At 45.0% G+C, this 22,046-nt stretch overlaps 1 protein-coding gene across 6 annotated transcripts in view; it reads left to right on the top strand.

Annotated features, from left to right (window-relative positions):
- The window catches only part of LOC147112491 (structural maintenance of chromosomes protein 6-like), a 157,480-nt gene that overhangs the window by 102,863 nt on the left and 32,571 nt on the right, over nucleotides 1-22,046 (top strand). For 5 of the 6 annotated variants that reach the window (XR_015079511.1, XM_085996790.1, XM_085996788.1 and 2 more), the window contains 2 exons: nucleotides 11,131-11,283; nucleotides 19,550-19,647. Coding sequence is in view for 5 of the 6 variants with exons in the window: in XM_085996790.1 (XP_085852916.1) it covers nucleotides 11,131-11,283; nucleotides 19,550-19,647 (251 nt within the window). In the remaining variant the exon portion in view is untranslated. The remainder of the gene's footprint in view (nucleotides 1-11,130; nucleotides 11,284-19,549; nucleotides 19,648-22,046) is intronic. The other variant, XM_085996791.1, reaches the window with a different exon arrangement.

Genomic DNA, 22,046 nt, shown 5'->3' with positions numbered 1-22,046 from the left:
CAACAGGTTCGAGGTTCTTACTCCCTGTGGGGACAGGAGCAGGGACTGCAGGGAGGATGAGCAACCTGGCCACAGCACCGTGGAACAGGGGGCCATTCAAGAGGGGGGAGTAAATAGAAATGTTGTAGTGGTAGGGGATAGTATTATTAGGGGGATAGATAGAGTTCTCTGCAGCCAAGAGCGAGAGTCCCGAAGGCTGTGTTGCCTACCCGGTGCCAGGGTTAAGGACATCTCCTCTGGGCTGGAAAGAAACTTGCAGTGGGAGGGGGTGGATCCAGTTGTCGTGGTCCATGTTGGTACAAACGACGCAGATAGGACTAGGAAGCCGGTTCTGTTAAAGGAGTATGAGCAGCTAGGGGTCAAATTAAAAAACAGAACCTCAAGGGTAATAATCTCTGTTACCTGAGCCACGAGCGAATTTGGCTAGGACAAATAAAATTAGAGAGTTAAATGCGTGGCTCAAAGACTGGTGTGGGAGAAATGGGTTTTGCTTCCTGGGACACTGGCACCAGTACTGGGGCAGGAGGGAGCTGTTCCGTTGGGACGGGCTTCACTTGGCCAGTGCTGGGACTAGAGTCCTGGCGGATCATATAACTAGGGCTGTAGAGAGGGCTTTAAACTAACGAGTGGGGGGGGAGGTTCCTAGAGAGCAAATAATAAAAATGACAACAGAGAAGTTCATAGACTTAGGTAGCAGTGGGGAAATTAAAAACCAGAGCGTGTCAGGAAGGGGCAGAAGGTATGGAGTAGAAGGTAAAGTAATAAAAAGGGCAAAAGCAGGAACTAAGTGTCACAAAACATATTTGAAAGTTCTCTATCTGAATGCACGTAGCATTCGTAACAAAATAGACGAGTTAATGGCACAAATAACTACATATGGGTATGATCTTGTGGCCATTACAGAAACATGGCTGCAGGGTGACAATGCCTGGGAATTAAACATACCAGGTTATTTAACGATCAGGAAGGACAGGCAGGAAGGAAGGGGAGGTGGGGTGGCTATGTTAATAAAGGAAGGAATCACTGTAATACAGAGAAATGATATTGGGTCAAAAGATCAGGATAATGAAACAGTTTGGGTGGAGGTAAGGAATAATAAGGGGAAAAAAACACTAGTGGGCGTAGTCTAGGCCTCCGAACAGTTGCAACTCTGTTGGACGGAGTATCAATCAGGAAATAGTTGAGGCTTGTAATAAGGGAACATCTATAATTATGGGGGATTTTAACTATCATATTAATTGGACAAATCAAATTGGGCAGGGCTGCCTTGAGGATGAGTTCATTGAGTGTATTAGGGATGGGTTTCTTGAGCAGTATGTAACTGAACCGACCAGGGGGCAAGCAACCTTAGATCTGGTCCTGTGTAACGAGACAGGATTAATTAAAAATGTCCTAGTAAAGGATCCCCTTGGAATGAGTGACCATAACATGGTTGAATTCTATATTCAATTAGAGGGTGAGAAGGTTGGATCTCAAACAAGCATGCTAAGCTTGAATAAAGGAGACTATGAAGGTATGAGAGCGGAATTGAGTAGAGTGGATTGGGAAAATAGATTAAAGGGTAAGACGATACATGATCAGTGGTGTACATTTAAGGAGTTATTTTACAACTTCCAAAAAATATATATTCCACTGAGAAGAAAAAGGTGTAAAAGAAAAGACAGTCATCCGTGGCTAAGTAAAGAAATTAAGGATAGTATTCGACTAAAAACAAGGGCATATAAGGTAGCCAAATCTAGTGGGAGGATAGAGGATTGGGAAAACTTTAAAAGACAGCAAAAAATAACAAAAAGATTGATTAAGAAAGGGAAGATAGATTATGAAAGTAAATTAGCAAAAAATATAAAAACAGATAGTAAGAGTTTTTATAGTTATATAAAAAGAAAAAGGGTGGCTAAAGTAAATGTTGGTCCCTTAGAGGATGAGACCGGGAAATTAATGGTGGGAAATATGGAGGTGGCAAAAACACTGAATGAATATTTTGTATCAGTCTTTACAATAGAAGACACTAAGAATATCCCAACACTGGACAAATGGGGGGCTATAGGGGGGGGGGAGCTAAACGCGATCAAAATCACTAAGGAACTGGTACTCGGTAAAATAATGGGACTCAAGGTGGATAAATCACCTGGACCTGATGGCTTATATCCTAGGGTCTTGAGGGAAGTGGCGGTAGGGATTGTGGATGCATTACTAATAATTTTCCAAAACTCCCTGCACTCGGCAAAGGTCCCGGCAGACTGGAAAACTGCTAATGTAACACCCTTATTTAAAAAGGGCAGTAAACAGAAGGCTGGAAACTATAGACCGGTTAGCCTAACATCTGTGGTAGGTAAAATTTTGGAGTCCATTATTAAGGAGACAGTAACAGGACATTTGGATAATCATAATTTAATAGGACAAAGTCAGCATGGTTTTATGAAGGGGAAGTCATGTTTGACAAATTTGCTGGAGTTCTTTGAGGAAGTAACATATAGGGTGGATAAAGGGGAACCAGTGGACGTAGTGTATTTAGACTTTCAAAAGGCATTTGACAAGGTGCCACACAAAAGATTATTGCTTAAGATAAAAAATCACGGGATTGGGGGTAATATTCTGGCATGGATAAGAGGATTGGCTATCTAACAGAAGGCAGAGAGTTGGGATAAATGGTTCATTCTCAGACTGGCAATCAGTAACTAGTGGTGTTCCGCAGGGGTCAGTGCTGGGTCCCCAACTCTTTACAATCTATATTAACGATTTGGAGGAGGGGACCGAGTGTAACATATCAAAGTTTGCAGATGATACAAAGATGGGAGGGAAAGTAGTGAGTGAGGAGGACATGAAAAAACCTGCCAGGGGACATAGACAGGCTAAGTAAGTGGGCAGAGATTTGGCAGATGGAATACAATACTGGAAAGTGTGAGGTTATGCACTTTGGCAGGAAAAATCGTAGAGCAAGTTATTATCTTAATGGCAAGAAACTGGAAAGTCCTGAAGTACAAAGGGATCTGGGGGTCCTGGTGCACGAAACTCAAAAGGTTAGTATGCAGGTGCAGCAAGTGATCAAGAAGGCCAATGGAATGTTGGCTTTCATTGCTAGTGGAATAGAATATAAAAATAGGGAGGTATTGCTTCAGTTGTACAAGGTATTGGTGAGACCGCACCTGGAATACTGCATACAGTTTTGGTGTCCATACTTAAGAAAAGACATACTTGCTCTCGAGTCAGTACAAAGAAGGTTCATAGAAACATAGAAGATAGGAGCAGGAGTAGGCCATTCGGCCCTTTGAGCCTGCTCCGCAATGAGATCATGGCTGATCATCCAAATTCGGTACCCTGGCCCTGCCTTCTCCCCATATCCCTTGATCCTTTAGCCTTAAGAAATATATGCAACTCTCTTTTGAATATATTTAATGAACTGGCCTCCACCGCCCTCTGTGGCAGAGAATTCCACAGGTTCACCACTCTCTGGGTGAAGAAATTCCTCCTCATTTCAGTCCTAAATGGCTTACCCCTTATCCTTAGACTATGACCCCTGGTTCTGGACTCCCCGGCCATCAGAAACATCCTTCCTGCATCTAGTCTGTCCAGGCCTGACAGAATTTTATAGGTTTCGATGAGATCCCCTCTCAATCTTCTAAACTCCAGTGAGTATAAGCCCAATCGACACAATCTCTCCTCATACGTCATGCCTGCCATCCCAGGTATCAGCCTGGTGAATCTTCGCTGCACTCCTTCCATGGCAAGATCGTCCTTCCTCGGGTAAGGCGACCAAAACTGCACACAATACTCAAGGTGCGGTCTCACCAAGGCCCTGTACAACTGTAGCAAGACATCCTTGTTCCTGTACTCGAACCCTCTTGCTACGAAGGCCAACATACCATTTGCCTTCTTAACCGCCTGCTGCACCTGCATGCTTACCTTCAGTAATCCCGGGGATGAGGGGATGGACATATGAGGAGCGGTTGAGTAGATTGGGACTCTACTCATTGGAGTTCAGAAGAATGAGAGGCGATCTTATTGAAACATATAAGATTGTGAAGGGGTTGGATCGGGTGGATGCGGGGAGGATGTTCCCGATGATGGGTGAAACTAGAACTAGGGGGCATAGTCTTAGAATAAGGGGCTGCTCTTTCAAAACTGAGATGAGGAACTACTTCACTCAGAGGGTGGTAGGTCCATGGAATATGCTACCCCAAAAAGCTGTAGAAGCTACATCATTACATAAATTTAAAACAAATAGACCGTTTCCTAGAAGTAAAGGGAATTAAGGGTTACGGGGAGCGGGCAGGAATTTGGACATGAGTCTAGGTTCGGATCGGACATGGCCCTGTGGGTAGCGGAGCGGGCCCAGGGGCCGTGTAGCCTGATCCTGCTCCTATTTCGTGTGTCTAATTCTGTTAGATTCAGGAGATGGTTCTGTGATCGTAGATTGGCGGTTAGGAGCTGATCAGCCATGATCTTATTAAATGGCGGAGCAGGCTCGAGGGACCGATTGGCCTACTCCTGCTCCTATTTCTTATGTTCTTATGATATGCAATGGAATCCCTAAATCTAATAATTATACAATGTACAGAATTGGAATTTTATTCATAATTATCTTCTGCACCAACCACAATAAAAAAATTAAACATTTTGATAATTTTATACATCATTGAAACTGTAATCACAGAATCACAGAAACCCCACAGTGCAGATAGAGGCCATTTCGGCCCATCGAGCCTGCACCGACACATATCCCACCCGATCCCCGTAACCCCTACACCAACACATATCCCACCCTATCCCTGTAACCCCACGTATTTAATCCCCCTAACACTAAGGGTCAATTTATCATAGCCAATCAACCTAACCCGCACATCTTTGGACTGTGGGAGGAAACCGGAGCACCCAGGCCAATATTTTCATGAACTCATTTAATACAGTGTATGTGCATAATTTAGGATATGAAAATGTTTAAGCCTTTGATATCCCCATATGCTGATTCAAGCAGGCCCTGTGCCTGTTTGCATCAACCATAAGACTGGCAATTGCTGGCCAGTCGCACCAGTCGCTTTTTCAGGGCACCCGTAATTGTTTCGCAGGTTGGAGGTACACCGCCAACCACAATTTCTAGCCCATTGACTGTGTGAAGACTGGGTCAAACTAGTACGTTGACAGGCCACAACTTCCGGATTTCGTGCATGTGGAAATCTCCAACTTGTGGGGCATTTCAAAGGGAATATGACTGTGTATTCAACACCGTCGCAGACACTGCAATTTCAGGGCCAATATAATTTATTGAAAGAAGTTGCAGGCTAACTTTTGTTCTTTAGTTATAGAATTTCTAGTTGGATTCTTCCTGTAGTTATGAAATTAATTCCTTGGTTCAACTAACCACTTCATTGATCATAAAAATAAATCTTCATTATTACATAATTTTTGACTGATCGTCCCCTTGCCATACCTTATAAGGTTGGGAAGAGAGACCACTGGGGATATAAAAACCTCTGCACTTTTTAAACTGATGTTTGAAAGATGTGTGTTTATGACAGTAGAGGGCACCACAGCAACACCGGCTACTACATTTGTATTGATGCACTTGTAAATTATTATTTTGGAACTTTTTATTTTGCTATTTATTCTTTCAGTGTGATTAGTAAAAGAAACTTATGATTTAGCCTGGCAGTGAGAAATTTTAAGTGGGAGTGTGACAAATGTGGGCTCCATCATGTTCTGTTACAACTATTTCTTATATTAACGTCTTTTTGTCTGAGTTTCAGCTAAGCAATGCACTGAGATTTTGGAGAAAAAAAGGACCTGTTGCTAGGATTTTCTTTGTCTGTTGTCTTGGGAACATGTAGTTAATGAATATAAATACTGGCTATGTGCAGATGGCAGCTAATTGTCTATGATTGCCATAGCTATTGACAGAGGTGTTATAACAGAATTTTTTTTCCAAGCACCCTCTGTTTTGGGTCTGAACTAGTAAAATGACTCATTAGACTTGAGGGCATTGCTTTCCTTCTTCCATCCACTGGAGTGATGGAAATAATTAATGTTGATTACTAGCCTGTTGAGATAGGGTTGGGTATTCTTCTAAAGTATCTCTGCCAGCCCAAAAAGGTTCTGTGGAAGCATGACATAGGAAAGACAGAAACCGCACCAATATGTACTTGAATTGATCGAGATGCTTACTTATAGAGTCATAGAGTTATACAGCACGGATAGAGGCCCTTTGTCCCATCGTGTCCGCGCCGGCCATCAAGCCCTGTCTAATCTAATCCCATATTCCAGCATTTGGTCCGTAGCCTTGTATGCTATGGCATTTCAAATGCTCATCCAAATGCTTCTTGAATGTTGTGAGGGTTCCAGCCTCCACAACCCTCTCAGGCAGTGAGTTCCAGACTCCAACCACCCTCTGGGTGAAAAAGTTCTTTCTCAAATCCCCTCTAAACCTCCCGCCCTTTACCTTGAATCTATGCCCCCTAGTTATTGACCCTTCTACTAAGGGAAAAAGCTCCTTAGTAGCCATCCTATCTGCCCCTCATAATTTTGTACACCTCAATCATGTCCCCCCTCAGCCTCCTCTGCTCCAAGGAAAACAAACCCAATCTGCCCAGTCTCTCTTCATAGCTGAAGCGCTCCAGCCCTGGTAACATCCTGGTGAATCTCCTCTGCACCCTCTCCAAAGCTATCACATCCTTCCTGTAGTGTGGCGACCAGAACTGCACACAGTATTCCAGCTGTGGCCTAACCAGTGTTTTATACAGCTCCATCATAACCTCCTTGCTCTTATATTCAATGCCTCGGCTAATGAAGGCAAGTATCCCATATGCCTTTTTTACCACCTTATCCACCTGTTCCGCCGCCTTCAGGGATCTGTGTACTTGCACACCCAGATCCCTCTGACCCTCCGTCTTGCCTAGGGTCTTACCATTCATTGTGTATTCCCTTGCCTTGTTAGTCCCCCCAAAGTGCATCACCTCGCACTTTTCCAGGTTAAATTCCATTTGCCACTGTTCCGCCCATCTGACCAACCCATCTATATCGTCCTGCAGACTGAGACTACCCTCCTCGCTATTTACCACCCTACCAATTTTTGTATCATCCGCGAACTTACTGATCATACCTTTTACATTCATATCCAAGTCATTAATGTAGACCACAAACAGCAAGGGACCCAGCACCCCACTGGCCACAGGCTTCCAGTCACAAAAACAACCTTCGACCATCACCCTCTGCCTTCTGCCACTAAGCCAGTTTTGTATCCAATGTGCCAAGGCACCCTGGATTCCATGGGCTCTTACCTTCTTGACCAGTCTCCTGTGCGGGACTTTATCGAAGGCCTTACTGAAATCCATGTATACCACATCCACTGCGTTACCCTCATCCACACACCTAGTCACCCCCTCAAAAAATTCAATCAAATTAGTCAGACATGATCTTCCCTTGACAAAGCCATGTTGACTATCCCTGATTAATCCTTGCCTCTCCAAGTGGAGACTAATTTTGTCCCTCAGAATTTTTTCCAATAATTTTCCTACCACTGATGTTAGGCTCACTGGCCTGTAGTTCCCCGGTTTTTCCCTACTCCCCTTCTTGAATAATGGTACTACATTAGCGGTTCTCCAGTCCTCTGGCACATCCCCTGTGGCCAAAGAGGTTCTGAATATATGTGTTAGAGCCCCCGCAATCTCTTCCTTTGCCTCACACAGCAGCCTGGGATACATTTCGTCCGGGCCTGGGGATTTATCCATTTTTAGGCCTGCTAAAACCGCCAATACCTCCTCCCTCTCGATGTTAATATGTTCGAGCATATCACAGTCCCCCCGCCCAATTTCTATGTCTACATCGTCCCTTTCCATAGTGAAAACAGATGCAAAAAATTCATTTAGAACCCCTCCTACATCTTCCGGCTCCACACACAGATTGCCACTTTTGTCCCTAATGGGCCCTATTTTTTCCCTAGTTATCCTCTTACCTTAATATACTTATAAAACATCTTAGGATTTTCCTTTATTTTGCTCGCCAGTGTTATTTCATGGCCCCTCCTTGATCTCCTAATTTCTTTTTTAAGTATCCCCCTGCACTTTTTGTACTCCTCTAGGGCTTCCTCCGTCTTTAGCCTTTTGTATCTGCCAAAAGCCCTCCTTTTTTTTCTAATCCATTCTCGTATATCCCCTGACATCCAAGGTTCCCTGTGGTTTTTGGAACCACCCTTGACCTTTACGGGAACATGTTGCCATTGTATGATCTCAATCTCCCTTCTGAAAGCCTCCCATTGCTCCGATGCGGATTTTCCTACAAGTAGCTGATCCCAGTCCATTTTGGCCAGATCCTGCCTTATCCTATTAAAATCGGCCTTCCCCCAATTTAGAACCTTTATTTCCGGCCCATCCCTGTCCTTTTCCATGACCACCTTAAATCTCACCATATTATGGTCACTGTCACCAAAGTGCTCACCTACTAGCACTTCTTCCACTTGGCCGACCACATTCCCTAGAATTAGGTCCAGTACCGCCCCCTCTCTTGTCGGACCTTCTACATGCTGGCTCAAAAAGCTCTCCTGGATGCACTTTAAGAATTCTACACCCTCTGTGCCTTTCACACTCTGACTATCCCAGTTAATATTGGGGAAGTTGAAATCCCCCATTATTATTACCCTATTATTTGCACATTTCTCTGAGATTTGCCTACATATCTGTTCCTATATCTCCCCCTGACTGTTTGGAGGCCTATAGTACACTCCCAGCAAAGTGCTTGCCCCCTTTTTGTTTTTAAGCTCCACCCATATGGCCTCATTAGAGGAACCTGCTAATATGTCATCCCTCCTTACTGCAGTAATTGACTCCTTAATTAATATTGCGACACCCCCTGCTCTTATACCTCCCCCTCTGTCTCGCCTGAAGATTCTGTACCCCGGAATATTGAGCTGCCAGTCTTGCCCCTCCCTCAACCATGTCTCTGTGATAGCAACAATATCATACTCCCATGTGTTTATCAACACCTTCAGTTCATCCACCTTATTTGCAAGACTCCTTGCATTAAAATAGATGCCATCCAGCCTTGCCCTTGTATATTTGCCCTGTCTACCAAGCTGACTTGTTTTTTTCTCTATAATTGGCAGCACATCACCCCCTATTTCAGCTCCCCTCTGTATCCCAACCCCCTGCCAAGTTAGTTTAAACCCCCCCCAACAGTGCTAGCAAACCTCCCCACAAGGATATTTGTCCCGCTCTGGTTCAGGTGCAACCCGTCCGACTTGTACAAGTCCCACCTTTCCCAGAAGCAGGCCCAGTGATCCAGGAAACTAAAACCCTCCCTCCTGCACCAACTCTTTAGCCACGCATTCATCTGTTCTATCCTCCTATTCCTATACTCACTAGCACGTGGCACTGGGAGTAATCCAGAGATTACAACCTTTTGAGGTCCTGTTTTTTAATCTGCTACCTAGCTCCCTAAATTCTTGATGCAGGACCTCATCCCCCTTCCTACCTATGTCGTTGGTCCCAATGTGGACCACGACCTCTGCCTGCTCACCCTCCCCCTTAAGAATGCCCTGTAGCCGCTCAGTGACATCCATGACCCTGGCCCCAGGGAGGCAACAAACCATGCTGGAGTCACGTTTGCGGCCACAGAAACGCCTATCTGTTCCCCTTACGATAGAATCCCCTACCACTATTGCTCTCCCACTCTTTTTCCTCCCTTTCTGAGCAGCAGAAGCGTCCCTGGTGCCAGGAAGCTGGCTGCTGCTGCCTTCCCCTGGTGAGTCATCCCCCTCAACAGTATCCAACTTGGTATACCTGTTTGAAAGGGGGATGTCCGCAGGGGGCCCCTGCACTTCCTGCCTGCCTCTGTTGCTCCGCCTGATGGTCACCCAAGTTCTTTCTGCTTGTGCAGCCCTACCCTGCGGCGTGAACAACTCGCTAAACGTGCTATCCACGACCCTCTCAGCATCGCGCATGCTCCAAAACTCATCCACCCGCAGCTCGAGCGCCGCAATGCGGTCTACAAGTAGCTGCAGCTGGATGCATTCCCCGCACACATGGTCGCCAGGGACACTGGCAGCGTCCCTGACTTCCCACATGGAGCAAGAGGAGCAGAACACGGGGCTGAGCTCTCCTGCCATGACTTACTCCTTTAATTAATTAAAAAATTTATTCAATACCCCAGTTACAGGTATACTCTAGGGCGCTTTATTTACCAACTGTCCCCACTACAACAGAGACCCTGGAAATTTAACACCACAGAATTCAAGCTTGTATTGAAAAGAGAGAAATACTCACCAACCAATCACTTATCTGCTCCCTGGTGACGTCACACCCCGAATACTTTTTACCTCTCTGCTACCCTCTGAGCTCGCAGACTGGAGTTTGGTATGCCTCTCCTGGCCCCGCTGCCGCTTTAAGTACCTCGCCGCCGCCGCCGAGTCTCCCACAGGTCCGCCGCTCTCGCTACCTGCCGCCGCTGCTCTGGTGGGTGCAGGGTTCCTGTTCCTGTGGCTCCATCCTGCAAGTATTAAATCTGATGTTCTGAATTTTAAAACTCTGAAAGACACACTGTAGATGGATCTTTAATGGCTTTTTAGTCATTAGGAAGCCATAACTGAGACAAAGCATGGGTAAGATGGCTGATGGTATAAACTGCTTAATGCATTGCAGATCCAAGGGTAAATAGGTCTGACGCTGCCTCTGTTTTTGAACCCTTTTGTAGGGAAATTGACAAAACACAAACTATTTCAGTAAATTGTCAGCAGCAACACCTAAAGGTCACCTGCTGACATTCTGAATATTAAAATAGTTGCATCAGTGAAGAAAATGACTAATGAAAAACCCCTTAACAAAACACAACTGAAATCCACGCTGAAATTTTTGTTCGTTGTTTGTGAAGGCTTACATTGTGCAACTATCCTGTACAATTTTGAAAAAACGAAGACATCCTGTACTTGTATGTTAATTGAACAGGGTGATGAGCAAATTTAAGGCAATTTTTTTTTTTGAGTGGGGAGGAATGTTATCTTTACACCTTTTTTTCCCCCAACAGGGATTCTGTTGCTTTGTATATTTTGTAAGCCATTTTGCTCAAAATGAATTGTTTTTTTCTTGTTATTTCTAGCTAGATTTACTTTTCTGTTTCACACTATTGGACATCTCTTATTTATTAAAGGTTCAACCTGGAGAGGGAGACAAGGCAGCACTCAGTGACATGCGATCCCTTTCTGGTGGTGAGCGTTCATTCTCAACTGTGTGTTTTATCCTCTCCCTATGGGACACCATGGAGTCTCCTTTCCGTTGTCTGGATGAGTTTGATGTTTATATGGTACGCTTATGTCTAGGCTCAATTAATCTTTCACTTAATAAATGTAAAAATAGTAACATTTATTGCAACTCATAGCTTTTAACTTGGTCACAGTCCAGTCCTAGAGCACAAAATACTGGAGCTTGTCTATTTCTAGCATGCAATTATTTTGGGCTGAATCCTTGGAACAGCACATTAAACTTTGGAAATTGTACCAGTTAAGTTTATTTTTAAAACTGCGTTGGACATTTGTAATATTATGGCCTCACACCGTTTATCTGCAATGCTGATGCACAGAAGATATTTTAGTTCTAAAAACATTTTGTAATTTTTTTTCCAGTGATATGTTTGTCATCTAGCACTGTATTTTAACCAATGAAGTTAATGGCAAAGGCCTTTTGGCTAAATAGGTGGTATGTTGTTATGTTTTAGATTTTTTTAAGTGTTGGTTGCATTCTCTTGTACTTCAACAGTGGGTATAAAGCCACTGGGGTAAAGATTGTATCATGTTCATTCATTAATATTCAATATTATTGTTAACTGACATAACGGGGGGAATTTTATCAATGGGGGCACGTTGGGGGCAGGACTGCTGGTTGTCGGGTTTCAGTCCAGCCCCTAACAACGTCCGGCCAACCCACGCTATTTTCCCTTGATTGACCTTGTTAAGCCCACCCTGCAGGCTTAGCTGGCCAATTAAGGGAAAGCCAGAGACAGAAAGTCAGCATATGACATTTCATCTGTCAAAAATTTTTGACTGATGAATTGTAATCGTTTGACAGCTTTGAGAAGCTGTCAAACAATGATGATCTCTGTTCTTTGGTGAGTTCTTGTACTCAAGACTCACCAAACCTCTTTCCTGAGCAGAAATCATATGGCTGTTGCATCGGAGAATGCAGCAGCCATTCTGTCATTTCTGCCGTGGAGATGAGCCTCTGGATCCCCAAGGGTTGAAGTCTGCAGGAAGAAACAAAGGTAAGTAAACTTTTTCTAACACTTTTCACTCACCTCCCATACTTACCTCTCCACACTTGCACCCATCACTCACCTCCACAGGGCACTTTTCCACCCCTCTCACCCCCACAGACCCACTGCTCGCCTCACTGATCCTGACAGGGTTTCCCGACGTCGGGAAGCCCGCACTTGTGTTAGTAAAATGGGGATAAGCCTCTTAACTGCCTGTTAACAAGCAGTTAAGTGGCTGTAATCCCCTTCCCACCTCGAGGAGTCGGGGACCTGCCTCCCGGGAAGATGGCACGGAGGCGGGTTGGGAGCGGATTCGGTACCCGCTCCCAGTTTCTGCCATTTTCCCGGCAGTCCCGCCTCCCCAGGGCTGGCAAAATTCCCCCCAACCTCTCCTTTTAGTGAAATTGCTCATGAAAACTTAGCAACTTTTGTTTTTGAGAGAAATTACTGCATGATGAAATGAATTAGGTGTTTATAATGCAGGCATACAATTAAGTATCATTATATTCCACATGGATATTCTAGCATGAGTAGAAAAATTAGAAATGATGACTGATTTTGGTTGGACCTCGTGTGACCTTCCATTTTCACAGCCTGTACTGCCAGACTTCCCTACGTTTGCTTAGAAGTCAGGAGCCCTAACTCCATATATATCCGCTAACTGATTTATCTTGCATTTATGACCCAGTCTTGTGTGTTTTCTTGACTTCACACCTTTTGAAAGACTTATTGACAATTGTTTGAACACGGAAGCGACTCAACGAGGGAGTGTCGGGAACTGATTCGGCAAGCAGCTGAGACTAAAAGCTCCTGCTTGGTTAACACAAGTGACTTGTTTCTTAACCATTTCTGTTGAGCCCCATGTTTGAGCCTGAAGGAAGAACTGCATAACGAAGGTGTACCATACATCCTGGGTCCTAGTCACATTTCCTTTGTCTGTAATACATAATTTCAACATTTTGCTTTCACACTCATATAAACTGTTTGCCTTGAACTGTGACTTGATAGATTATCAAAATCTACCAGGAGAGCTTTTTATTTCACTGGTCATAGTTTGCTCTGTGCTATTCCAGATGAAATATAACAAATCAGTTATCCAGAGCATGAGCCTGTTCCCCCTAGAGAAAGAGCCCAACCACTGGACTTGAGTGAAGAAAACACACACTGGGCACAATCCAAATGAGGATTGTAACTTGTGAACTGTAATGGATATACCTTTTAAGGGGGGAACTATCTTTTACAACTCATGTATACTGCAGTACCGGCAGTGACCACACCTGTATATAGCACGGAGTAGTAATCTATACAGATCAGTTCCAGTGTGAGCCACGTTGAGTAAACACCTGTTGTAATGTTCTCCTGCAGTCTGTGTCTTATTATACACGGACACAACATTGGCGACAAGGCAAGTTCGAACCTACCTGCAACTCTGCATCACCTCCCGGGGATTCGTTCCTGGAGATCAGTGGATTGGAGGTCAAGGCCAGAGACTCGGGCGTCGACCACGGGCAACCGCCCAGTCATCCAGCAGAGACTCGAGAATTGCGGGGGAGGCTGTCGAGAGCCAGGCTTGGCTTTCCAGTCGAGGTGGTCCAGCGAAACGGGCTGGCAACAGGTAGTGCGCAGACCCTTCCCGGACAGCGGTGGGCTAGAGCCTGACCGAGCGGCACAGCAAAGGGCCGAGCAGCGTCGACGGGGGAGAGAGAGGGCAGAGCGCACAGGGCGCAGCCGGTGTTCAGGGGCCGAGCAGCGTCGAAGAGAGGGAGAGAGAGAGACGCGCAGAAACCCGCGAGGCGCCGCCATTGCCATGAGGACCACCGAGAGCAGCGTTGGCAGCAGCGCAGGAGAAGTGCGCGAAACCTACAGGGCGCCGCCATTGCCACGAGAACCGCCGGGAGCGGCGTTGGCAGCAGCGGGGAGGAAGAAAAGCGCGGGAGACGCCATTTTAAGCCATTGGGAGACGCCATTTTAAACCACACCCAAAATGCCGAAGAGTGGCAGTATCACCGCATTTGACAATGAAGTCGAAGATTGGACTACATATGTCGAACGAATAGAGGTATACTGCAAGGCAAATGAGGTGTCAGATGTCAAGAAAGCGTCGGTATTGTTAAATTTAATGGGTGCAAAGAGGTATGGTTTATTACGAAATCTAGTAACCCCAACGAAGCCAATGGAAAAGAGTTTTGAAGACATAGTAACGATACTACAGGAACATTTAAACCCCACACCGCTGCTGATAGCAGAAAGATTCAAGTTTCACAAACGGAACCAGCATAAGGATGAAAGCAATGCTGATTATTTAACAGAACTGCGCAAACTATCGAAACACTGCCAGTTTGGAGCGGGACTGGCAGATACCTTAAGGGACAAGTTTGTGTGTGGGCTTCAAAGTGAAGGAACCCAGAAACGGCTTTTATCTGAAAAGGACCTTACGCTGGAAAAGGCTTTCAGCATTGCAGTATCATATGAAGCAGCAGCACGGGGCGCTGCAGAGATACAACAGAGACCGCAAGAATATGGCACAAACGAAATGTCATATAGAACAGAGAAGTGCTATCGCTGCGGCAGAACAGCACACGACCAGAATGATTGCTGGTTCAAAGACAAAGTGTGCAGACAGTGTGGAAAAGTAGGACACATAGCACGAGTCTGCAGGTCAGGAAAGAAAACCAGCAATAAGAAACCTACCAAAGAAAAGTACAAGAAGGTACATAAGATGACGGAGAATAGTTCAGACGAACAAAAGAGTGATAACGACTCCAAAAGCAGGGAACTGAGTTGTCTGAAACTACATAATGTGATCACAACGGAGGATCACCGAACCATTTGGGTCACTCTCAAGATAGCAGGAGTGCAGGTAAAGATGGAATTGGACACAGGATCAGCCCTAACAGTCATAAACCGACGGGACTACGAGCGGCTATTCTCACACATACCCTTGAGAGACACAAAAATTATTTTGAAGACGTACACGGGGCAAAAAGTCTACCCCAAAGGAAAAATAAGGGTGACCGTTATATATAACGGTAAGGAAACACCAAAACTAGACCTGTATGTATTGCAAGATGGAGGACCACCATTACTGGGACGTGAATGGACCCGGAAAATACAACTGGATTGGCACTCCACACAGGCACTGACTGTGGCTGACAAAAAGGATGAGGACGTCGCACCTGGGCGACTGTCAAAGATCCTAACTGACACGAAGGAAGTGTTCCAGCAAGGACTCGGAACACTAAAAGGCATGACAGCGACGATTAAAATTGAAGAAAACGCAAGGCCAAAATTTTTTAAGGCCAGACCGGTACCTTATGCGATCCGCCCAGCCGACGAAGCAGAGCTGGAGAGTCTGGAACGTTCAGGTGTACTGTCCGAGGTAGACTGGAGCGAGTGGGCTACACCCATCGTCCCGGTGATGAAAAAGTCATTGAGCAGCACGCCTGGGGAACCAAGGAAGGTTCGCATCTGTGGGGACTTTAAGGTAACAGTGAACCCGGTCCTTCACACCGTACAATATCCACTTCCGCGGATTAAAGATATTTTTGCCTCGCTATCTGGAGGGAAACGCTTCACTAAGATTGATCTGGCCCAGGCGTATCTGCAAATGGAGGTAGAAGAAGCATCAAAAAAAATACCTCACAATCAACACCCATAAAGGTCTCTACCAATACAACCGGCTGGTATTCAGGGTAGCATCAGCTCCGGCTATTTGGCAGAGGGCAATGGAACAAGTCCTGCAAGGGATCCCAGGGACCCAGTGTTATTTGGACGACATCCTGGTCACGGGCGAAAATGACAGTGATCACCTTGCCAACCTGGAGCAGGTGCTCACTAGATTGCAGGAATATGGGCTCCGAGCTAACCGCCCCAAATGCGAGTTTTTTAGAAAACAGATCTCGTATTGTGGCCACGTTATCGATAAAGAGGGGTTACATAAGTCCCCAGAGAAGATTGAGGCAGTAGTCAAGGCTCCAGCACCGGAAAATGTGTCACAACTGAGGTTGTTCCTCTGGCTGGTAAACTACTACCATAAGTTCTTGCCAAATTTATCTACAATACTACACCCACTGAACACCCTACTACAAACTGGGGTGCCATGGAAGTGGAGTGACGAATGTAGACGAGCTTTCCAGAAGAGCAAAACACTAATCACATCGAAAGAGGTATTGGCCCATTACAACCCGGCATTACCAATTCGGTTGGCATGTGATGCGTCACCCTACGGCATTGGAGCGGTGCTGTCGCACAAATTCTCGGACGGTTCAGAGAGGCCAATAGCCTTTCCGTCACGATCACTAACCTCAGCCGAGCGTAACTACGCCCAGATTGACGGGGAGGCCCTCGGCCTAGTGTGGGGAGTGAAAAAGTTCAATCACTATCTGCACGGGCAGAAATTCACCTTGCTGACTGATCACCAGCCTCTTGTCTCCATTTTTAATCCGAAGAAGGGCGTTCCGGTGATGACTGCGCAACGACTACAAACATGGTCACTTTTTCTAGGGGCGCACCACTATGAGATTGAATATAAGGGCACGAAACAGCATGGAAATGCTGATGGGCTATCACCCCTGCCACTGCCTACTGCGGAGGAAGCACCAGCAGTGGATCCTGTCGAAATATTCCATTCGACTATAGTTGAATACCTACCGGTAACTAACGCTTGTATCGAAAAGGAAACCCGAAATGACCCGACACTGTCTCGGGTATATGATTTGACGGTGAAGGGAGGGCCAGCACATGGCGACTCACTGTTGCCAGCGTTCTCGACAAGGAGAGAACAGCTGTCAGTGTGCTGGGGGACCTTGATGTGTGGATCCCGAGTGGTAATTCCACCCAAGTTAAGGGATAGAGTGCTCAATGAGCTCCATGAGGGTCATCTGGGAGGGGTAAAAATGAAAAGCCTAGCCAGGGCTTATGTGTGGTGGCCGGGAATCGATAAACAAATCGAGGACCTGACCAAGAGCTGCTCAGGATGCCAGAAAGTCCAAAATGCACCACCACAGGCCCCTCTACACCCATGGGAGTGGCCCTCATCTCCATGGCAACGGGTGCATATTGATTTTGCTTGTCCATTCATGGACTCAATGTTTTTAATAGCCGTGGATGCGCACTCGAAATGGCCTGAGGTCATCAAAATGTCCTCCACCACCACGGAGAAAACTATTGCAGTCCTACGGACCATTTTTGCCAGGAATGGCTTGCCAGAACAGATTTGCTCCGACAACGGACCACAGTTTGTGTCCGAAGAGTTCCGGAGGTTCTTGAAAAAGAATGGGGTAAGGCGTTACACATCCGCCCCGTATCATCCAGCCACAAATGGATTGGCTGAGAGGTTCGTACAAACCTTTAAGAAGGCAATAAAGGCTATGTACAATGACAACATTCCGCTGCAGCGCAAGGTGGACAATTTCCTGTTCGCCTACCGGAATGCGACACATGCAGTCACCAACCAGGCCCCAGCCATGATGTTCTTTAACCGAAGGTTAAGATCTCGCCTGGATTTGCTCAGACCAAACGTACGAAGAGATGTTGAGAGTAAGCAATTCCAGCACATCCATGAGAAGCCAACAAGGAGCTTCAATGTAGGGCAACCAGTCTTGGCCCGCGACTACCGAACAGAAAAATGGCAGCCAGGAACGATATGCACACGGCAGGGCCCACTAATGTACACAGTGGACGTTGGGTAGAGCATCGTGAGACGCCATGCTGACCAGATCCTAGAGTCACAGGAACAAGTCAACCCCATGCCTCGCCCATACGTACCTGGTGATGAACCCGACGTACAGGTCGCATCTACCCCAGAAACAGTAGCATCGGAAGCTGATGAACCAACCGACGACAGGGGGCCAGAATCGCCTCCGCACCAAGAGCAAGACACTCGGGAAAAGCGCTATCCAGAAAGGATCAGGAAGCCTCCCCAAAGACTGAATATATAAATAGACTATTTTCAGCTAATGTTGCATGTTAAAAGTGTTAATTGTAATTAGTTTGATATTTAATTGTTAAATGAGTGTTATGGTACTGTTAATCTAAAAGGGGAGGAATTGTAATGTATATACTTTTAAGGGGGGAACTATCTTTTACAGCTCATGTATACTGCAGTACTGGCAGTGACCACTCCTGTATATAGCACTGAGTAGTAATCTGTACAGATCAGTTGCAGTGTGAGCCACGTTGAGTAAACACCTGTTGTACCGTTCTCCTGCAGTCTGTGTCTTATTATACACGGACACAACATAAGCGAGTGGTACAGGTTAGTCTGTCAACTCTTGACCCGATCCCTTGTCATTGTGAACAGTATACAGACTGCTGCAAGACTCTTACAGTTAAATACATTTGACACTTCACCTGAAGACCTGCAGCCTGGCGAATCTTGGTCTGCAGACATAGTTGGGTCTTCTATATTGATCTGCATGTGCAACTTGTCAGGGGAAATATCTCTGGATAGGAAGTGGAGGTGACGTTGGAGAGTTTTGGGACCGACCAGTAAAGTTTTGAATCAAACCCATGACCTGCCTCCTTAACATGGTTTGTTCTATTGCATGTATGGTCAGGCATTCATTTGATAGAGCAAGTGTGAGTTATGTTCTTAGCTTAAAAAGGTTGAAATAAGCCATGGAGCTGAGAAAAGGGTCAAAGAAGAAACCCCCTTGGCTGTTAGGTTGACTCTGAAGAGCCAAACCAACTATACAGTGGTTTCTATCTTCTGTTGCAGATACTTTGTTGCTATCATGGTCAGCTTAAATTTCTAGGATGACAGTGCCAAAGAGAAATGACTTGCGCTAAAATTCAGCGATGTTAAAGTGCACATACAAGGTTGGTTACATGGGTTCTAGCTACAAAGTTTAAAAAAAAGGCCTGACTTTTTTTTAAAACAGTTGACAAATCTGCCTTATCCTTGATGTGTGGCGTGTACCTTGATTTTTAAGAATAGCTGCTATACATAAAAGCAAATGAGCTACTTTATTCAGTCTTCAGGGAAGTCTGGCAATGATGCACATTTAGCCATAGAAAGAAAATGAAAGGGACAATCAACGTGTGCCACTTTTTATATAATCCAGCTAACTTTGATTTGTCAATGGTGCATTCCTTTGACAAAGCTAAAAAAAAAAGTGGGTGAGAACTCAGTTTAATCATAGTGTAGAATTTATTTCGACATGCGAAGAGACTCCACTAACTCACAGCTTTCCTGGTAAGTTATTTGGTTCCTTCTTGTCGGTTTATTTCTGCATTAAATGGCTAAATACAGAGCTTTCTCTGCGTATTGCTCTTGTGAACCTACTTTTACATTAATAGTTACATTCCTGTTCAATTGCAGGATATGGTTAATCGTAGGATTTCTATGGACATGATGCTAAAGGTGGCAAATTCCCAGCGTTACCGTCAGTTCATCTTTCTTACTCCACAGAGTATGAGGTATGTACTATTCTTTAATTTCATGCATGAATTTGTGTGTTTCCATGTAAAGTGCATTTGTATATTAAAAGTAGTCATGTGAGTATATTTTACTGTAGCTTTTAAGTTTTTCTCTTTCCACTAACATTAATATGGTACTTAAATTGAAACTGGTACACTCAAAGTTGTTCCTTCTACCTTTTTCTCCTGCATTTCAGACCATGCTATTTAGCATCTTGCCATTTTTTAAAATTGTTACCAAGTGATCCAAAATGATACCTAGACAACACAGTATTGTGATGGTCAGAAGACCAGGAATAGTCACTTGATGTGTTACAAATAATTTGACTGATAAAATGTGAAATGTTGTGGATATAAAAGAACCTTTTATTCCTTGGTGTTCGCTGAATACACTGTTCTTCAAATCGTTGGTATCAATTTCTGCTCTTAAATGTTTTAAATTTACGATCATTGATCAAATCATGGTTAGACCAGTATTGTGTCACTTGGTTTCAGCTTCTGTTTATTCAAGAGCCATGGATACTGTTCAGTGACTGCTCATAATTGTTTGTGTTGTCTCCTGACATGTGACTTTGAAGCATATATCCTGTTCTAAATTAAACAACCAAGTCCATTGTGATCTTTTAGTTTGTTGGAATGTAAAAATGGCTTTACTCTGTGCACCACATCTGTTTATAGGTCAGACAAGAGTACCCAAACACCCAATTAAATCATGCTGCACGTTGCATCTTTGAGCTGGGAAGATGTCTGAGACAGGTGCAACTTTCTCAAACTCTAGCTGTAAAATTTTGCAGTCACTTATGAAAAGGACTGTAATGTTGATACAGGTACAAACTCCATTCAGTTGAAGATTGAACTACCTGAATGCTGAACCAGTGGTAGAATTTGTTGATCTCCCTCCTTCAGTTTGCAGAGCCAGTTATGAGCTTCATAGAAACATAGAAGATAGGAGCAGGAGTAGGCCATTCGGCCCTTCGAGCCTGCTCCACCATTCAATGAGATCATGGCTGATCATCCAAATTCAGTACCCTGTCCCTGCCTTCTCCCCATATCCCTTGATCCCTTTAGCCTTAAGAAATATATCCAACTCTTTCTTGAATATACTTAATGAACTGGCCTCCACCGCCCTCTGTGGCAGAGAATTCCACAGGTTCACCACTCTCTGGGTGAAAAAATTCCTCCTCATTTCAGTCCTAAATGGCTTACCCCTTATCCTTAGACTATGACCCCTGGTTCTGGACTCCCCGGCCATCAGAAACATCCTTCCTGCATCTAGTCTGTCCAGGCCTGACAATTTTATAGGTTTCGATGAGATCCCCTCTCAATCTTCTAAACTCCAGTGAGTATAAGCCCAATCGACACAATCTTTCCTCATAGGTCATTCCTGCCATCCCAGGTATCAGCCTGGTGAATCTTCGCTGCACTCCTTCCATGGCAAGAACGTCCTTCCTCAGGTAAGGCGACCAAAACTGCACACAATACTCAAGGTGCGGTCTCACCAAGGCCCTGTACAACTGTAGCAAGACATCCTTGTTCTTGTACTCGAACCCTCTTGCTACGAAGGCCAACATACTATTTGCCGCTTTAACCGCCTGCTGCACCTGCATGCTTACCTTCAGCGACTGGTGCACAAGAACACCCAGGTCTCTTTGCACTTCCCCTTCTCCCAATCTATTGCCATTCAAATAATAATCTGCCTTCCTGTTTTTGCCACCAAAGTGGATAACCTCACATTTATCCACATTATAGTGCATTTGCCATGTTTCTGCCCAATCACCCAACCTGTCCAAATCGTACTGGAGTTTCTCGACATCCTCCTCACAGGTTACCCTCCCACCCAGCTTTGTGTCGTCTGCAAATTTGGAGATATTACATCCAATTCCCTCGTCCAGATCATTAATATATATTGTGAACAGCTGGGGTCCTAGGACCGATCCTTGCGGTACCCCAGTAGTCACTGCCTGCCACTCAGAAAACGACCCGTTTATTCCAACTCTTCTGTCCGCCAACCAGTTCTCTATCCAAGTCAATACCTTGCCCCCAATCCCATGTGCCTTAATTTTGCACGCTAATCTCTTATGCGAGACCTTATCGAAAGCCTTCTGAAAGTCCAAATACACCATATCCACTGGTTCTCCCTTATCTATTTTACCAGTTACATCCTCAAAAAATTCCAGTAGATTAGTCAAGCATGATTTACCTTTTGTAAATCCATGTTGACTTTGTCTGATCCAGTCACTGCTTTCCAAGTGCTCTGCTATTACATCTTTTATAATGGACTCTAGCATTTTCCCCACTACCGATGTCAAGCTATAATTCCCCACCTTTTCTCTACCACCTTTTTTAAATAGTGGGGTAACATTAGCTACCCGCCAATCCATGGGTACCGTTCCAGAGTC

Source organism: Somniosus microcephalus, chromosome 9 (genome assembly GCF_052327205.1).
Source record: "Somniosus microcephalus isolate GS21.2 chromosome 9, FLI_Smic_1.0, whole genome shotgun sequence".
In the NCBI taxonomy this organism is placed as follows: domain Eukaryota; kingdom Metazoa; phylum Chordata; class Chondrichthyes; order Squaliformes; family Somniosidae; genus Somniosus; species Somniosus microcephalus.
The sequence above is the reverse complement of the archived record's forward strand: the minus strand, read 5'-3'. Positions and strand labels throughout refer to the sequence as shown.